Raw genomic sequence first — 18,825 nt, 5'->3', positions numbered from 1 at the left:
ACAAAGAAAAAACAGTACCTGACAAGAAATAGATCGAAAATATGTGTTTCCTTTTTGCTCCACTTGGTTTTTCTGTTTGTGCTGGTAGTTGTATTGGATCCCGGCTGGAAGCTAAGGGAAAGGAAAGAAGGAGAATTTCGTTTGAAGATTTGATTTATTTTTTTAACTTTCTATTTTGAAATAATTCTAAACTTAGAAAACAGTTGCAAGAATAGTACAAAGAATTCTCATACTCAGCCAGATTCATCAATTGTTAATAATTAACATTTGCTCTATCGTTCCTTCACATTCTCTTTATACATACTTTTTTTTCCTAAACAAGTAGAGAGGTAGTTGCAGAAAACATGCAACTTTACTGCTAAGGAACACATATTTATTAGGTACAAAGGTGATGGAAATGCTATAAAATTAGGTTGTGATGATCATTGTACAACTATAAATGTAATAAAATTCATTGAGTAATTAAAAAAAAAAAAGAACAAAGGCATTCTCCTACATAACCATGTGATATTATTTGGAAAATTTAAGATTGATATGCTACTATTATCTAATCTACAGTCCATATGTAATTTCTCCAATTTTCCCAATAATGTCCTTATGGCCTCTCTCCCATGCTCTCCCCCACCACATTCAGGATCCAATCCAGTATCATGCATTATAGCTGGTTGTCATGCCTCTTTAGTTTTTTTTTTTTTTTTTTAAATATGACATAATACTTCTGCCTTCCCGATATTGACATTTTTTTGGGAAAAGTACAGTTTAGTTGTTTTGAATCCCATACCATCTTTTTTCCAAATGTTTATTTCATGACTTTTAGTAAATACAAAAGAGTTGTGTAGCCATCACTACGATCCATTTTTATAACATATCCATCATTCCCTCCAAAAAAAACACCTTTCCCTACTCCTACCACCAGCCTTAAGTAACCACTAATCTGATTTCTGTTTCTATAATTTTGCCTTTTCAGAATGTCAAATAATAGAAACATCTGTGTGGTCTTTTAAGCCTGACTTCTTCTACTTGGCCAAATGTTTTTAAAGTTCATCCATTTGTAGCACAACCCTGTAGTTCGTTCCTTTTTATTGCTGAATAGCACCATTGTGTGGATGTACCACGCTGACCACAGCTTCTAAGACGTCCCACGTGATCCCTGCCTTCTGGTATTCATGCCCTTGTGTAATTCCTTCTCACTGAGTGTGGGCTGGACCTAGTGACACATTCCTAGTGAACAGAATATAGTAGGATGTCACTCCTGAGATTAGGTTATAAAAAGGCTATGGTTTCCATCTTGAGGACTCTCATTCTTTCTCTCTCTCTCTCTTTTTGCCATGTCTGCAGCAGTTCTCAGGCAAGGGATAGAACCTCAGCCACAGAAGTGACAGCCCTGAATCCTTAACCACTAAGCCACCAGGGAACTCCTCTCTCTCTCTCTCTTTTTTTTTTTTTTTTTTTTGTCTTTTTGCCATTTCTTGGGCTGCTCCCGCAGCATATGGGAGGTTCCCAGGCTAGGGGTCGAATCAGAGCTGTAGCCTCCAGCCTACCCTAGAGCCACAGCAACACGGGATCCGAGCCGCGTCTGTGATTTACACCACAGCTCACGGCAATGCCGGCTCACTAACCCACTGAGCAAGGCCAGGGACCGAACCCGCAACCTCATGGTTCCTAGTCGGATTTGTTAACCACTGTGCCATGATGGGAACTCCCTATCTCTCTCTTTTTTTTTAGGGCCACACTCATGGCATATAGGGGTCAAATCAGAGCAGCAGCTGCAAGCCTACAACACATCCACAGCAATGTAGGATCCAAGCTGCATCTAAGACGTATGCTGTAGCTTGCGGCAATACTGGATCCTTAACCCATTGAGCAGGGCCAGGGATTGAACCCACATCCTCATGGATACTAGTTCAAGTTCTTAACCCACTGAGCCACAGTGGGAACTCCCTCTCTCTCTCTTTTGAATCCCTCACTCTGAGCAGCCATGTTGTGAGCCCTATAGAGAGATCCACATGGCAAGGAACTGATGTTTCTGGCCGATAGCCAATGAGAACCTGAGGCCTGAAAACACCATATGGATGAGCATGGAAAGAGACACTCCGTTCTCTGCAGTTCTGTCTTCAGATGAGACTACAGCCCTGGCCAGCACCTTGATGCCAACCTTAGAAGAAACTAAACTAGAGTTACCCAACTAAGCAAGGTCCAGATTCCTGACCCTGTGATGTCTCACAGGAATGGTGAGGAAATTACATTTGTTGTTTTTAGCCACTACATGTTGGGGTGATTTGGTCATAACCACAGATATCCATTCACCAGCTTATCGATTCACCAGCTGATGGACATTTGGATTGTTTCTAGGTTTTGGCATTTAGGAATATTACTGCCATAAACATTCACATATAGGTCTCAAAGGACTTTTCTTATGGCAAGTTCATTTGTACTATTACTACATCTTGTACTGTTCCTACAATTCCAAACACAACTTTAATATTTTTTTAACCATTTCTTTGCTTAAAGTACTTTCTTATCCTGTCAAATAAAATTGGGCAATTTACCACCTATGCCCTTAAGTCAGAACAGAGTATGTTGGAGAAATAAATTGACTTAATTTAAAAAACCATTAAGATCCGATCTATACATAGCACCAACTATTTCTTGATATAGTATTAATATTTCAGGATATTAAAACATAATTTGGAGATAGCAGCCTACTTTTATTTTATACTAGATATATGTATAAGGTAAGATACAGTCTTATGCCCTGGGAGAATTAGGGCATATTTTCTTTTGCCACTTTCTTACTCTCCAAAGCACATATCTCTTAGGAAAAAAATCATTTTTAATCTACTATTCCTGCACAGTGATACCTGTACTCCTTTAATTCTTAAGGATACAGTTACCATGACCACGTGCCTAGTATTTTCTTTGCATAGTCAAGATGTCGACCATTTTCTAATAGTTAACATCTAATAAACTCTTACCATGCATTGGCACTGTTCTAAACCCTTCATAGGCATTCCGCTTCATTTAATCCTTATAGTGGTCTTAATTATCGCAACTCTATGAGGTAAGTACTCATAATAGGATGACCCCTTTGCACAGTTCTAGGGAATGCCATTCACGGTCGTAATCCATATGAATGGGATCCCTGGAATTGTATATTGCTAGGCTGCTTACTGGAATTATCTATTAGACTATCTACTTTACAAATAAAGACACACAGAGAGGTTAATTGTCTTGCCCAGGTTCACCCACTTTGTACGTGGCAGAGTCAGCATTTGTATCTAGGTTATCTGGCTTCATCCAGGTTATGAACTCACAACCACTGCACTCTTCTGAAGAATCTTAATTTTTGGTAAAAAAAAAAAAAATGTTAGCTATGGTCATCTTAGATGATTATTTCTAGAGCATTGTTTCTCAAGGAGTGGTTCTTGGACCAGCAAGATCAGCATCAGCTGGGATGCTTAGAAATGTGAATTACAATGTCCCACCCCCATCCCAGACATACCGAATCAGAACTCCTGGGATGGGACACAGCAATCTGTGCTTTATCAAGCCTCCAGCTGATTCTGACACATGCTTAAATTTGAGAACCACTGTTTTAGGAAATAAGGGGTTATTTTTTGTTTTGTTTTTTTTTTTCTTTTTAGGGCTGCACCTATAGCATATGGAAGTTCGTGGTCTAGGGGTCAAATTGGAGCTGCAGCTGATACCTACACCACAGCTTATGGCAACACTGAATCCTTAACCCCCTGATCCAGGGCAGGAATTGAACCCACATCCTCAGAGAAAATGTCAGGTCCTTAACCTGTTAAGTCACAACAGGAACTGCAACTTAAGGTTTTTTTTTTTTTAAAGGAAAGAATTTTTTTTTTAATTTTCTACTTGTTTTGGAACAAGTTCTTTTCAAGTAACCTACTCAAATTAGTTCAGGTGTTTATTATACACTTGATCCGTAATATAAGAATTACTGATCTTGGAGTTCCCATTGTGGCTCAGAGGTAATGAACCGGACTAGCATCCATGAGGATGTGGGTTGGATCTCTGGCCTTGCTCAGTGGGTTAGGATCCAGCATTGTGCCATGAGCTGCAGTGTAGTTTGCAGACACAGCTTGGATCCAGCATTGCTGTGGCTGTGGCATAGGCCTGCAGCTACAGTTCTGATTCGACCCCTAGCCTGGGAACTTTCATATGCTGCAGGTACAGCCTTAAAAAGACAAGAAATAAATTTTTTAAAATTTAGAATTATTGATCTTGGAGAATTCAAGAAGGCAAGGGTGGGAACAGAGTGGTAACTCTTTCCAGCTCCTCTAATGAAAGTGATGCAGCTAACCACTTCCCAAGTTTCTACGTCTCATTCGCAAATGTTCAAAAAGAAGAGTTTCATTGATTGGTTTAACTATAAAATAGATGATGTCTTTGGGCCAACAAAGTGTCTGCCCATCACTTACCTGCCTAAGTCCAGGGGAGGGATGGGACCTCGTAGTACAGATAGGCCAGCAAGGGCTCTATTGTGATGGAGGCAAAAGTCAGAATTTTTGAGAATAGAGTGTGGTTAGAATCAATGATCTGCATCTCTAATACACAACTTAATGTTTAAAATTATGTGGTAAACAGAAAAGTATGCATGTCGTTCCATCATGTTCTTTATTGAACAAGTAGCAATGCATTGTTCAATAAACTTTCTTAATTGGTTTGGGAAAGGAAGAAGATACGAGGAGGGTTAAACCCAAGCCCCATGCAGAGCAAGAATGGGTGAGATTTCTCCATTTAGTGGCAACACAGACACCCAAGAAAGGTCCAGTAATAATTAAATGAAATGATAAAAGGGGGAAATTATTTCCTTTGCTCACTTAACTGAATTAAGGTTAACATTTTTTTTTCCCATTAGAGAGCTGAAGATATTTTTTAACAGAACGTGAAATGCAGTGTTTACTGATGAGAAAATAAAGTCAATGGTAGTTCAGACTTGTTTAAAGTGATATCATCATTGGCTGAATTATACATTGTATTGAGCTATTTCTTGAACAGTATATATATATACTTTGAATAAATCTTGACTGGGATAATTTTGGCTGCCTTGTTTCTACCCTGTTGCATTCTCCCCAGCCTCAGCTGATTGGATCATACAGAGACAATTAAGAAGAAAAAAGCCATCTCAGCCAATAAGACTTCTTTTTTTTTTTTTCTTTTTTGTCTTTTTGCCTTTTCTAGGGCCGCTCCCTCGGCATATGGAGGTTCCCAGGCTAGGGGTCCAATAGGAGCTACAGCCGCCAGCCTACACCATAGCCACAGCAATGCCAGATCCAAGCCGTGGCTGCAACCCACAGCACAGCTCAAGGCAACGCCAGATCCTTTAACCCACTGAGCAAGGCCAGGGATCGAACCCACAACCTCATGGTTCCTAGTCGGATTTGTTAACTACTGAGCCACGATGGGAACTCCAAGATTTTCTCTATCAATAAAAGTATTTATTGATAGAGAGGCACATTTATGATAGTGCATTAGAGTAAAGGTCTTTCAATCCTGATACTGAGAGTCCCAAAATGTATAGAGGCCTGTCCTTCCTTTGGCTTACTTGTTGCTTGTTTCTTTTTGAACTGAAAAATGTTATTTTTATAATACCCATTCCTTTAGAAAGAACATATTATTTAAAAACACCTATATAGATGTAAAATCTGTAAATAATGAGAGAATGATTATCTCAAAAAAACAGTCTAACAGTTACCTCTGCAGAAGGGAGAGAGGTATGTTCAGATTGTTTCAGGGAGTCCTGTTGTGGCACAGTGGAAACAAATGCAACTAGTATCCAAGAGAGGTTCAAACAAGGGGCTTCCAAGGTATGGTAATATTCTATTTCTTTAGCTGAGTGGTGATTACTTTTATAGGTTTTTTTTTGTTTGTTTTGTTGTTTTAGGGCTGCACCCTCGGCCTATGGAGGTTCCCAGGTCAAACTGGAGTGTAGCCACTGACCTGCACCACAGCCACAGCAATGCTGGATCCTTAACCCACTGAGTAAGGCCAGAGATCAAACCTGCCGTCTTCATGGATATTAGTCAGATTCACTTCCCCTAAGCCATGACGAGAAATCCTACAGTTATTTTTTTTTTTTTTTTTTTTTTATTTTCCCACTGTACAGCAAGGGGGTCAGGTCATCCTTAGATGTATACATTGCAGTTACAGTTTTTTCCCCCACCCTTTCTTCTGTTGCGACATGAGTATCTAGACATAGTTCTCAATGCTATTCAGCAGGATCTCCTTATAAATCTATTCTAGGTTGTGTCTGATAAGCCCAAGCTCCCGATCCCTCCCACTCCCTCCCCCTCCCATCAGGCAGCCACAAGTCTCTTCTCCAAGTCCATGATTTTCTTCTCTGAGGAGATGTTCATTTGTGCTGGATATTAGATTCCAGTTATAAGTGATATCATATGGTATTTGTCTTTGTCTTTCTGGCTCATTTCACTCAGTATGAGAGTCTCTAGTTCCATCCATGTTGCTGCAAATGGCATTATGTCATCCTTTTTTATGGCTGAGTAGTATTCCATTGTGTATATATACCACCTCTTCCGAATCCAATCATCTGTCAATGGACATTTGGATTGTTTCCATGTCCTGGCTATTGTGAATAGGGCTGCAATGAACATGCGGGTGCATGTGTCTCTTTTAAGTAGAGCTTTGTCCGGATAGATGCCCAAGAGTGGGATTGCAGGGTCATATGGAAGTTCTATGTATAGATTTCTAAGGTATCTCCAAACTGTTCTCCATAGTGGCTGTACCAGTTTACATTCCCACCAGCAGTGCAGGAGGGTTCCCTTTTCTCCACACCCCCTCCAGCACTTGTTATTTGTGGATTTATTAATGATGGCCATTCTGACTGGTGTGAGGTGGTATCTCATGGTAGTTTTGATTTGCATTTCTCTTATAATCAGCGATGTTGAGCATTTTTTCATGTGTTTGTTGGCCATCTGTATATCTTCCTTGGAGAAATGTCTATTCAGGTCTTTTGCCCATTTTTCCATTGATTGATTGGCTTTTTTGCTGTTGAGTTGTATAAGTTGCTTGTATATTCTAGAGATTAAGCCCTTGTCAGTTGCATCATTTGAAACTATTTTCTCCCATTCTGTAAGTTGTCTTTTTGTTTTCTTTTTGGTTTCCTTTGCTGTGCAAAAGCTTTTCAGTTTGATGAGGTCCCATGGGTTTATTTTTGCTCTAATTTCTATTGCTTTGGGAGACTGACCTGAGAAAATATTCATGATGTTGATGTCAGAGAGTGTTTTGCCTATGTTTTCTTCTAGGAGTTTGATGGTGTCCTGTCGTATATTTAAGTCTTTCAGCAATTTTGAGTTTATTTTTGTGCATGGTGTGAGGGTGTGTTCTAATTTCATTGCTTTGCATGCAGCTGTCCAGGTTTCCCAGTAATGCTTGCTGAATAAACTTTCTTTTTCTCATATTATGCTCTTGCCTCCTTTGTCAAAGATTAATTGACCATAGGTGTCAGGGTTTATTTCCGGATTCTCTATTCTGTTCCATTGGTCTGTCCCTACAGTTATTTTTAATATGTATTCATACACGCATATTTTCTACATTCTTGTTCTACATGACATAATTTCTCAAAAAGAGAATCGAATCTTGAGTACATTCAGAAGGTTTCTATTCATTTCATGCAAATGTGTTCCAAGATCCACAGTTATTAAAGATAGTTTAGGGGTTCCCATTGAGGCTCAGTGGAAATGAACCCAACTAGTATCCATTAGGATGCAGGTTCAATCCCTGGCCTTGCTCAGTGGGTTAAGGATCCAGTATTGCAGTGAGCTGTGGTGTAGGTTGCAGATGCAGCTTGGATCTGGTGTTGCTGTGGCATAGGCTGGCAGCTGCAGCTCTGATTTGACCCCTAGCTTGGGAACTTCCATATGACACACATGTGGCCCTAAAGAGCAAAAAAAAAAAAAAAAAAAAAAAAAGTTTAATAGTAAAGTGTGTGTGTGTGTTTAAAGCATGCTATTCAAATTTCATTGGATTCCAGGCTTGGAAGAAACCTAAGACATTTTCTACTTAGTTGAAGGTCTTTATTTAACCAAGATAAAACTGAAAACCAGAAAAGTTAAATAACTTGCTCATTTTCTTTTTCTATCTCAGAATTCTGGGTCCTTTCTACTAAGCTCTACCACTTCTCTATAAAAGAGACAGCAAATGCATATTTCAAAGATTCAATTATTTTTAATGCTTATTTTATCCTTAGAAGACTTGACTGCCTCAGAACTGAAAATAAATTCTATGTAATATAACATCTATACAGAAGCAACATTTTATATGATTGCTAGATATCAAGAACACCAAGAAAAGAAATTACTGCAATTTAAAATGAAATTTTACTGATTCTACTAAATTTTCTTTCCTGCTTATTAATTTTAAATCATACAGTAAAGTGAATTTAATGATACAGTGATTTTTATGGGTGTGGAAAAAATTGTTTCCCCTTTGCTAAACCCATCAAAGGTAAATGAAGATTAATAATACTATGTATTTTAAAAGTTGGCTATTTTCACTAATGGAAGACATTTCACCACTTCCGATGTTATAACCTATAACTTAGAAAGGAAAAAGAAGTGGAATGCCTACAGACAGGACTGGCCATATTATTTGCAGGGCCTAGTGAAAAATAAAAATACAGTGCCTGTTCAAAAAGAGGAAAAAGCGCCAACATACTGTAATTTTACAGTACATAATAAAATATAAAACATTTATTTCTTATTCTCTCAACTCATAACGGTGTTTTTCTTATTTGCTACTTAATGTCATTAATTTGCATGGGGATACCTTCAAGACACTGCTCAAAGGTACCCCTGGGCACCATTTCATAACTGTGCACACTTCCCATCCACCGCTGCCAGGTTCACCACTCACTAGCTGCAGGACCTAAGTGCTGTGCCCTAGCCAGGGGCAGGAGTCAACCTCCCTTACCATGGTCCACCACCCTAGCCCATGGCAGAGGGGCAATCCCCAAAGGATAGCAACCTACTCTAGGAGGCACTTAGTACTCAGATGGGGGAAGTGAGAGCTTACCCCTACCAGGACACCTACCAAAAGCACTGTGGTGCTACCAGCCTGGGGCAGGGATGGGCACTGCCATGCCTGTTCCAAGATGCTGTGGGTGTGTGATGGACCACGACCTTCACCCCACTGGGATCCAGTTCCCTGCTGGAGGGTGCTAGTAGAATGCAACTTCCCCATTTCCCCATAATGCAGGTGCCACTCTAGGCAGGGGCAAAGAGGAGGGCAGGACAGGGCTTGGGGGAGCCAGTAGTTGAGAACCCATCCTGGGAAGCCAGCAGATGGACAATGTGTGAATTGAAGCTCCAAGCCCCAGTCCCCATCATATGCTTCATCGTCCCAACAACTTCATTTACAAAACACAAATTCAAAGATAAATTTATAAAGAGGAGACTACAGACATTACACCTCCAAAGCAGGCCTCCAGAGCACCAGGCCCTACAGGAATGTATTAGTCACATACCCAGAAGCCAGCCCAGCTCCCAAACGATAGTTACTTCCAGAGCATGCCAACAATGAAATCACAAATACCTGTGTGTTTGCGTGTACATGTTTATGTCTATGTTGAAATATCTTTTTAGACGAAGAAACTACTGCTAGCAGTATTCAAGTTACGATGCCAAGCAGCCAAAATAAAAAAGGTAATTCTTCCAAAAACATTATATAGCTTTGATAAAGAAACAGATGGGAAAATGTTGTATATAAAATACTTAAAAGCTTTTAAGGACTTTCAACTATCATATGAAATATAGACAATTATATGTCTATCTATGGCGGCTTTCAGGTCTTTTATTACAGAGAACTATCAATTTCTTCTACCACCCAGAATATAATTTCTTTCTTCTCTCCTACATTCCATTTAGTAATCCTCACATAGCTTCAATGCCCAATCATCTTTTCCTTCAGGCCTTTTTCCACTATCCCAAAGTTATCTGTAGGTTGCTTGTTTCTTATTTACCACTATTTATTGTTCATTACCTTTCAATAACATATGCATTGTGTTCCCAAGCCAGAAATTTATTTAAGGAGACCCCTATGACCTCTTAGTATTTCCTGTGCCTTTTATTTCTTCATCTTCCTACTAATGGCTTGATAATCTGCCTTATATTGTATAAACATAATCAGCAGTTTTTGTTTTGTTTTTTTTAAACAGAGCTCTAAATTGTTAAGAACTTGATTAAATGAGAGTAAAATTCCATTGGAGATAAAAGACAGCGGAAGATGAGGATATTCATGGTCATAAAACCTTAGGCCAAGAATGGTATTAGGCAAAAATGATGAAATTGAGTAGAACATGACCCAACCTCTCACAAAACACAAAAAGAGCAACACATTCAACTATGTCCTCTTCCTACTGCCAGGACGCATACTATGATCCCAATGCCTTTCTAAGCCTGTTGACAGTATGCTTTGCCTCCAAACATTTCTGAAATGCCTGTTTCATCCTAACCATGAATACCTTCCTTTTGCCTTTTCTTTCAAGATTTTGTTCATTTTTATTAAAGAAGCTAACTAACCTCAATAAGTGTGTTAACAAAAGATGGGATGGACCCTACCAATTTCTCCCTTCCTTGGCAACATCTATATGTTTAAAGCAGACATTTAGAGGAGACATATTCCTAACCCCAAAGGAGAGCTCTAATTATATGAATTTTTGTCGTCTTTATGGTCCCTCTCCCAAAACTTCTCTCAGTTACTTGAATAGGTCTTTATTAGTTCTGCTAATACTACACCTAAAATTTTCCTTGTGTCACCCTGCCATGGAAGCCTCCATTTTGGCTCCATATCAACCTTGAAGTAGGAATCAGAACACATAAAAATCCCTTCCAAAGAAAACCCACTCTTCAAATATTTATAAGCAATGCAGATTCTATTGGGGATTTCATAAAGGAGCCAATGGAGGGTTTTATAAACCATGGCACAGAGCATAAAATTTTACTAATGTCCCCACTTGTATTTGCCTTCTTTCTCTTGTCCCATGGGGAAAAGGGTAACAGAGATTCAACATTTTCCCACAGAGGGGCCAATCCCCAGCTCTTCCTCTGTGCACAACAGCTCCTATCCTCTCTGTTCTTTACAGCAATAGTCCCAATCCAGACTGCTGGCCTGAGGATGAGTGTCTCTCAGCCAATGTATAAGACTAGGCAGTCCTAAAAATAATGGATATTTGGACATAAAAGTTCTCTTCTGCACATAGGTATGGGGCTGCGACCTAGAAAGGAAGTGGAAATGGCATAAGTATATATTAAACAACATGATGAGTATAGATCTTTTGGTGAGGAGATATGCATGTCAACTTAAAATACAGTTGTATTTAAGACATTTGGGGGTTTTATCATAGCATGAAGAAGAAACAGAAAACAAAGAAAAGTAAAAAGAAAATGGAAATCCTTTATCTCATGCAAGTACTGGATTTGTCAAATTATTGTCAATTTAGCTTAGTCTTTGTCCAAATAATATAGTACAACAAACACACACAAAACTAGTAACTAGTCTCTGTCCCGGGAATTTCCACATGTCCCACAGGTAAAGCAAAAAAAAAAAAAAAAAAAAAAAAAAGGCGTTCCCAGGTGGCTCGGTGGGTTAGGTATCTGGTGTTCACTTCTGTGGCTCAGGCTATGCTGTAACACATGTTCAGTCCCTGGCCTGGAAATTTTTACATGCTGCAGGTATGACCAAAAATAAACAAAAACTAGTAACTACAAGATTAATTAATTTGGCAAATATTTGCTGAGTGTGTACTATATGGCAAGCACTGTTCTAGATGCTTAGCATACATAAGTGAACAAAACAGAGACTGCTACACCTCTGAAGCTTACATTCTAGTATGTGGGACAGGGAGATGCAGACTTACAATAAATAGACTACCTAGTGTGTTGCAAAATGATGAATGCTTTGGGAAAAATAAGAGTACAAGGGAAAAGGGATTAGGATTCCTGGGATATGGTTGGGGGTGACTTTCAATGTAAAATTAGGAGGTCAAGGAAAGTCCCATTGAGAAAGTAGAATTTAAGCAAGACTTAAAGGAAGTTAGCTAAGCAGATATCTGGGAAAGAACATTCTGGGCAAGGAACAAAGGTCATAGGGCGGGGTAGGCCTGGCACTATCAAGAAAGAGCAGGGAGGCCAATGGTTGTGCCAGTGATGTGGTTAGGTTATGAAAGACTGTGGGCTATTATAAGGACTTTGGCTTCATTTCTGAGTAAAATGGGGAAGCCATTGAATAGTTTTGAGCTCAGGAGTAATGTGAACTGACAGATGTTAAGAGGGTCACTCTGGCTGCTAAGGTAAGAAAAGAAAGAGAGAGAGGGAGAGAAGGAAGAAAAGAAAAAGAAATAACATAGAAGCAGGGAGTTGGGAGGCTGCTAAAGTCATTCAGTGAGATGAGTGTGGTTTTGACCAAGGTGGTGGCAACAGAGGTAGAGAGAAGGGGTCAGATTCTAGACATGTTTTGAAGTTATGAGAGAAGTAGTGATGCCAAGTGTGACTTCAAGGTTTGGGGCATGTACAATCAAAAAGACAGAGTGAGGCAACTGACCATAGTTACTAAAAATGCCCAACTCTAAATGCAACACTACCGTGGAACAAAAAGTTGCATTTGCTATAATATAATTTGGAATCTCTTTAATACTCTGCCTTCCTGGAGTTCCCGTCATGGCTCAGTGGAAACAAATCTGACTAGCATCCATAAGGACACCTCTTTGATCCCTGGCCTTCCTCAGTGGTTTAAGGATCAGGTGTTGCCGTGAGCTGTGGTGTAGGTCGCAGACGTGGCTCAGATCCTGCATTGCTGTGGCTGTTGGATAGGCCAGAGGCTATAGCTCTGATTTGACCCCTAGCCTGGGAAGCTCCATATGCTGCAGGTACAACCCTAAAAAGACACACACACACGCAAAAGTACTCTGCCTTTCCTAAACATTTGCCTTATCTTTCAAGAACCATTTTCACAACTGCAGTATTTAATTTTGAAGAAACTCTATTTACTAGATAGCCTATTGCAGATAAATTTGTTTTACCCTTCTAGCAGTAGAAAACAATCTAGCTTCCCATTTGCCATTTAGGCAATTTCTAAAATTGAAGTAGTTTGACTTTTCAGCTGTTTATTTAAAATATTAATAGTAGCTAACATTTATTGAGCACTTACTATGCACCAGGCCATTGCTAAATTGCTTCACATATATTTATCTCACAGTACTCCTCTGAAGCAGGAATTATTATCTCCATTTTAGACATGATGAAGTTTAGAAAATGCTGAACTATTTTGCCTGGGCTAGTGAGTAGCACAGCCAGGACTGAAATCAGTAAAGTCTAAATCCAGGGCTTTAAAAAACTGTACACACAATCTCTCTACTTCATGCTAGATAAAAAAGAATATGGAATTTTAGCACTTTTTTGTTCCTAAGAATTAGTGAAGTTTCAGATTTGCCTCTTAGTTCATTTTAGCTGCTACGACAAAATATAATAGACTGGGTGGCTTACAAACAACAAACATTTATTTCTCACAGTTCTGCAGTCTAGGAAGACCCATAGTTCGGTGTCTAGTGAGAATACAAGTCTTGGTTCATAGACTGTCATCTTCTCACTGTAATCTGACATGGCAGAGCTCTGAAGGGTCTTTTATTAGGGCACCAATCCCATTCTTTAGGGCTCCACTCTCATAACTTGATCACCTTCCAAAGTTCCCATCTTCTAAAACCATCACACTGGGCATTATGGGTCAACAGAAGAATTTGGGGGAACACAGATATCAGCTTAGAGCAGCCTGTTTTGTTAGCAATCAGTGTAGTTTTAAATGTGGCCATATTTTAACGGAGTTTCATTGGTCACATTCTGAGTCCTAGTTTCCCCATCTTTAAGGTGAGCGAAGGGATCTAGATCAGTGATTTTCAAGTCTTAAAAAATTCCAACTCTTTCAAGGGAGGACATATCCCAACAGTAACAGGGATTCATTGTAGCAGAAGTTTCAATGAGGTGGAAGTGGAAGGGAGCCTGTGAGTTTGACAGAACTGGGCCCTGAAGATTCTATTACTCCCACTCATTCTGCTAGATCAGTGGTTTCCAAACTGTGTTCTGGAGGAACGCTGGATTTAAATGCCTAGATTTTTCCAGCCCTTCTCTGTCTGTCAGCATCCATCCATCTTCAACCAGAGAAAGTCCACTTTGATCGTTTGATAGTTAGGCTCCGTAAGATTTCACTCAAACAAAACCGAGCCATACTGTTCTGCTTTGAATAGTCTGAATACTACTGTTCTAATTCAGTGCTTCTCATATTTTTGTATGTGTGTGAATCATCTGTGAAATCTTTAAAAATGCAGATTTCTTAATCAGTGGATCTTGAGTGGGGCCTGAGATTCTGCATTTATAATAATAAAACTACTTGGTGATTCCAATGCTGCTGAGTGAGCTCAGAACACATACTGGGTAGCAAGGACTAGAATGATCCCTAAGATTGTTTAAACTCTCATAGTTTTTCTACTCAAACCAAAAGACCGCCTATGAAAGATTTTCCCGACAGTGATCTTAAGTTGACCAAAATGGTAAATTTTCATTTTCTAGATTTCATCTCCTCCTCCCCTGAAGTCTCAACCTATCTGCCTCTGTCTTTCCATTAATCTGTCTCATTCTCTTGGTAACTCTCACTCTCTCCCTCTTTTAAAAAGTAAGTATTTAACCTTCTCTGGACATGCATTTAAAAATCTTTGTATATATAATGAATCTTGTGCCTCAGCCAGTTCATCTCAGCAAGAGCTAACTAGGAAGGGTCTGGGAAATTTGCCACAAGTGTGTTATTTAAAGGTGGTTACTGTGACACGCTTTCGTAAATTTAGCATCTTAATGAACTTTTCCAGATTAAGGAGTAACTGTCTTGCACTCTCTCACCCTTCGTATAAGAAATTTAGCACATATTTAGACATTATTATCTTTCCTGCCTTAGAACATTCAAAGAGTTGTTTTCTCAAAATACTTCCTCAGCTGCCTTTTCTCCACATTATCCTTTTTCTGCAGAGGGGGAGGTGTTTTCCCCTCTCAGAACTTCATTACTAGAGCCAAGCCCTGCCTCCACTGCCCCCTTCAAGCCTCTATAGCCCTAGTCTCCACATTCACCTGTCTAATACAGAGGTCAGCAAACTTTTCCTTGAAAGGTCTAGATAGTATGGCTTTGAAGTCCATAGGTACTCTGCTGCAACTACTCAGCTCTGTCCTTATAAATGCCAAAGCAGCCATAGGCAATATGCCAATGAATGTGCTGTTTTCCATTAAAACTTTATTTACAAGAGTGAAAGACAGGCCAGATCCCTAACACCCTTGCCCCACCCCCAGGCTGTAGTTTGCTGACCTCAGGATCTACAGGCTTACTGAAATAGTACCAGTTGATTACACCTCCCAGGAATTTGGAATTGGGACCCCAAGTCCCAATTAAGTAATAACTGTGAGTTAAGTAATAATTGTGCGTTGCTAAACAGGAAAGCTGGGCAGACTGGGTAGGGGCCAGAAGTGGAGAGCTGGGATCACTACTTAGGACAGTCACAGGCCACATGCAAACAGAAATTAAGCAGAGAAGCCAATCTGCAGAGAGAATGAAGCAGACATACTAAGAAAAACTGAGATCAGACATCAGAAGATGAGAAAGAGAAAGGGGGAAGGGGAGTTGTAAAGTTGGCTGCGCTTCCCACAGTTGTGTCTCACATAATCCCTGCCTATTTTTATATTCATTCCTCCTTTCCTTTAGCCAGCTGGCATGAATTTCTGTTTCTTGCAACCAGATAACCCCTAACTCGAGCAGTCTTTTATACTCCAGAAATTCCGAACGACTAACAGTTCTCTGAACAGTCAGCTCTCAGAGAACCAGTCTTTGCTATGTGCCATGCCACTTCCCACCCCCACACTGCCACTTCTACTCCATATTCTTCTTTCTTCGTGTTTTGCTCAGACATGAGCTCTTGCGGCTAAGTCAGGAGTTGGTTCCCATTGCTCCTTATGTAAAGCTCTACCACTACACTTACAAATCCATATTTTATTTTGATTTTCTTTGTCTATAATTTTTCCTATAGTTTTCATCTCTGTGCCATAAAGGTCCTGGCCCATAGTACAAATTTAATATGTTTATTTAATGAATGAGGTAAAGGTATACAATGGTAAACAGAGCTGTAAAATAAGGGTATGTTCTAATCAGGATCCTTGGATGTCCCTTCCAGCTTTATAAATCCAAACAGAAATAAGTGACGAATTTGCTCATAGATAAAGGACTACAGAAATGTACTCAATATGCCATTGCACTGAACTTTGCTAACAGTGTTTTTCTTTTTTTCTTTTTTTAGCCAACCTCTTGGTATGCAGAAATTCCCAGGCCAGGGATCCAAGCTGTGCCATAGCAGCAACCCAAGCCACGGCAGTGATGACACTGGATCCTGAACTGCTGAGCCACCATGGAACTCTGCTAATAGTGTTCTTCAGGAAGTTCCTGTTGTGGCTCAGCAGTAACCAGCCTGACTAGTATCAGTGAGGATGCAGGTTCAATCCCCAGCTTCACTCAGTGGGTTAAGGATTCAGTGTTGCCATGAGCTGTGGTGTAGGTTGCAGACATGGCTCGGGTCCTGAGTTACCATGGCTGTGGTGTAGGCTAGCAACTGTAGCTCCGATTTGACCCCTAGTCAGGGAACTTTCATATGCTGCAAGTGCGGCCCTAAAAAGCAAAAGAAAAAAGTATTCTTCAATACTTTATTGAAAAAAAAATATTCTACAATACTTTATTCTTACTGAATTTTTTATCTATTTTATCAGTAACTGAATATGTTGACATCTGCTAAGGCTTATGGAAATTCTTGGGTCAGGGCCTGAATCCAAGCCACAGCCACAGCAATGCCAGATCCTTTAACCCACTGCACTGGCAGGGGATCAAACCCATACCTCTGCAGTGACCCAAGCTGCTGCAGTTAGATTCTTAACCCACTGAGCCACAGTGTGAACTCTAAAATTGTCAATTTTTTTAATTCAATGAATTTTTTTTATTCCTTGTAGTTCTGTAATTTTTGTTTTATGTACTATGAGGTTATGCTGGTAAGGCAACACAAATTTTGATTTAAAAATATTTTTCTGGCCAACTAAATCTTTACCACTACAAAGAGTATTCATTTATCTCTAGTACTGCATTTAGTCTTAGAGTCTACTTAATCTCTTCCAGCTTTCTTTTGGTAGTATTGCATGATTTAGTTTTTGTATTTTTTTTTTCCATCCCTTTTCTTTTGACCTTTCTGCATTTTTATGTTCTAGGTATATACCTTTTAAACAACACATAGTTCAGTTATGACTTTCTGTCCAGTCTGACAATCTGTGCTGGCTGATTATATGCATAAGTAGCCCCAAGTTTATCACACCTTCTGATATTTATGTTCTTATAATACATCTCCTTCTGCTTGACTGGAGTGGGGCTACAATTTGTTTATCATAGAATGTGGCAGAAGTGACAATGTACTAGTTCCAAGTCTAATTCCTTTGGAAGCCCTGAGCTTGTGTATAAGATGGCTGCCTATCTCCCAGAAGAGACTATACAGAGAGGCACTTGGAGAGAAAGAAGTCATGAAAACTGCTTGTACAAAAATCAAAGAATCCAATCAACAGTGAGAACCAAGGCCTTATACATATGATCTCAGTCAAGCTAGTCCAGCTTCCCTCACCACTGGAGCCATCCAACCAGACACCAACCAGAGATGAGATGAGCCATTCCCTTTGTGTCCTATCCAAATATCTGACCCATGGAATCGAGAAATATAATAAAGTGGTGAAGTTTAAAATTACTAAGTTGGGGGGTAGTTTGTTACATAATAATAGGTAAACAAAATAATCTTTTTCATTAAATTAGAATCTGTTTTCACTTAATGTAATTAGTGATATGTTTACGTTTAAATCTACAACCTTATTAAGTACTTTTTTTTTTTGGCCAGCCTCACAGCATGTGGAAGTTCCTGGGCCAGGGATTGAATCTGCACCACAGCAGTGACCTAAGCTGCTACATGCTAGCCTACGCCACAGCCACAGTAACGCCAGATCTGAGCAGCATCTGTGACCTATACCACAGCTCACGGCAACGCCAGATCCTTAACCCACTGAGCAAGGCCAGGGACCGAACCCGCAACCTCATGGTTCCTAGTTGGATTCGTTAACCACTGCACCATGACGGGAACTCCTGAATTGAGTTTTTCTAGTATCCTCAGTAGGAGGGTTGGTCCAAATTACTGCCAATACCAGGGCTTATACAAATGTAAATATGATTAAATAAGGTAGTTGCTTTTTTTTTTTTTTCTTTCTGCTGAGCCCTCAGCATGCAAAGTTCCCCAGCCAGGGACTGAACCTGTGCCACAGCAGCAACCGAAGCCACAGCAGTGACAATGAGAGATCCTTAACCCACTCAGCCACCAAGGAACTCTGACAAGTCACTTTTAAAAAAATACATTGAAAAAGATCCTTAAGGAGTTCCCGTTGTGGTGCAGCGGAAACGAATCCGACTAGGAACCATGAGGTTGCGGGTTCTATCTCTGGCCTTGCTCAGTGGGTTAAGGATGCAGCATTGCTGTGAGCTGTGGTGCACGTTGCAGACGCAGCTTGGATCCCCAGTTGCTGTGGCGTAGGCCAGCAGCTACAGCTCCGATTAGACCCCTAGCCTGGGAACCTCCATTTGCCGAGGGTAAGGCCCTAAAAAGACAAAAAGACAAAAAAAAAAAAAAAAAAAAAAAATCCTTAAAAGAAAAAAAATTATACTTTCACAATTCTACCTTTTGAGTCC

At 39.8% G+C, this 18,825-nt stretch overlaps 1 protein-coding gene across 5 annotated transcripts in view; it reads right to left on the bottom strand.

Moving 5' to 3' along the window:
• Positions 1 to 18,825, bottom strand: part of LOC146404818 (uncharacterized) — a 210,601-nt gene that overhangs the window by 188,482 nt on the left and 3,294 nt on the right. For all 5 annotated transcript variants that reach the window (XR_014841983.1, XM_085019356.1, XM_085019358.1 and 2 more), the window contains exon 2: positions 19 to 111. Coding sequence is in view for 4 of the 5 variants with exons in the window: in XM_085019356.1 (XP_084875482.1) it covers positions 19 to 111 (93 nt within the window). In the remaining variant the exon portion in view is untranslated. The remainder of the gene's footprint in view (positions 1 to 18; positions 112 to 18,825) is intronic.

The sequence above is a fragment of the Sus scrofa genome, chromosome 3 (assembly GCF_054392235.1).
Source record: "Sus scrofa isolate SSC_HxYL_T2T_F1_AM1 chromosome 3, Sscrofa_HxYL_maternal_Yorkshire_Landrace_v2.0, whole genome shotgun sequence".
NCBI lineage: Eukaryota > Metazoa > Chordata > Mammalia > Artiodactyla > Suidae > Sus > Sus scrofa.
Note: the sequence above shows the minus strand (reverse complement) of the source record. Positions and strands in the feature narration are given on the sequence as shown.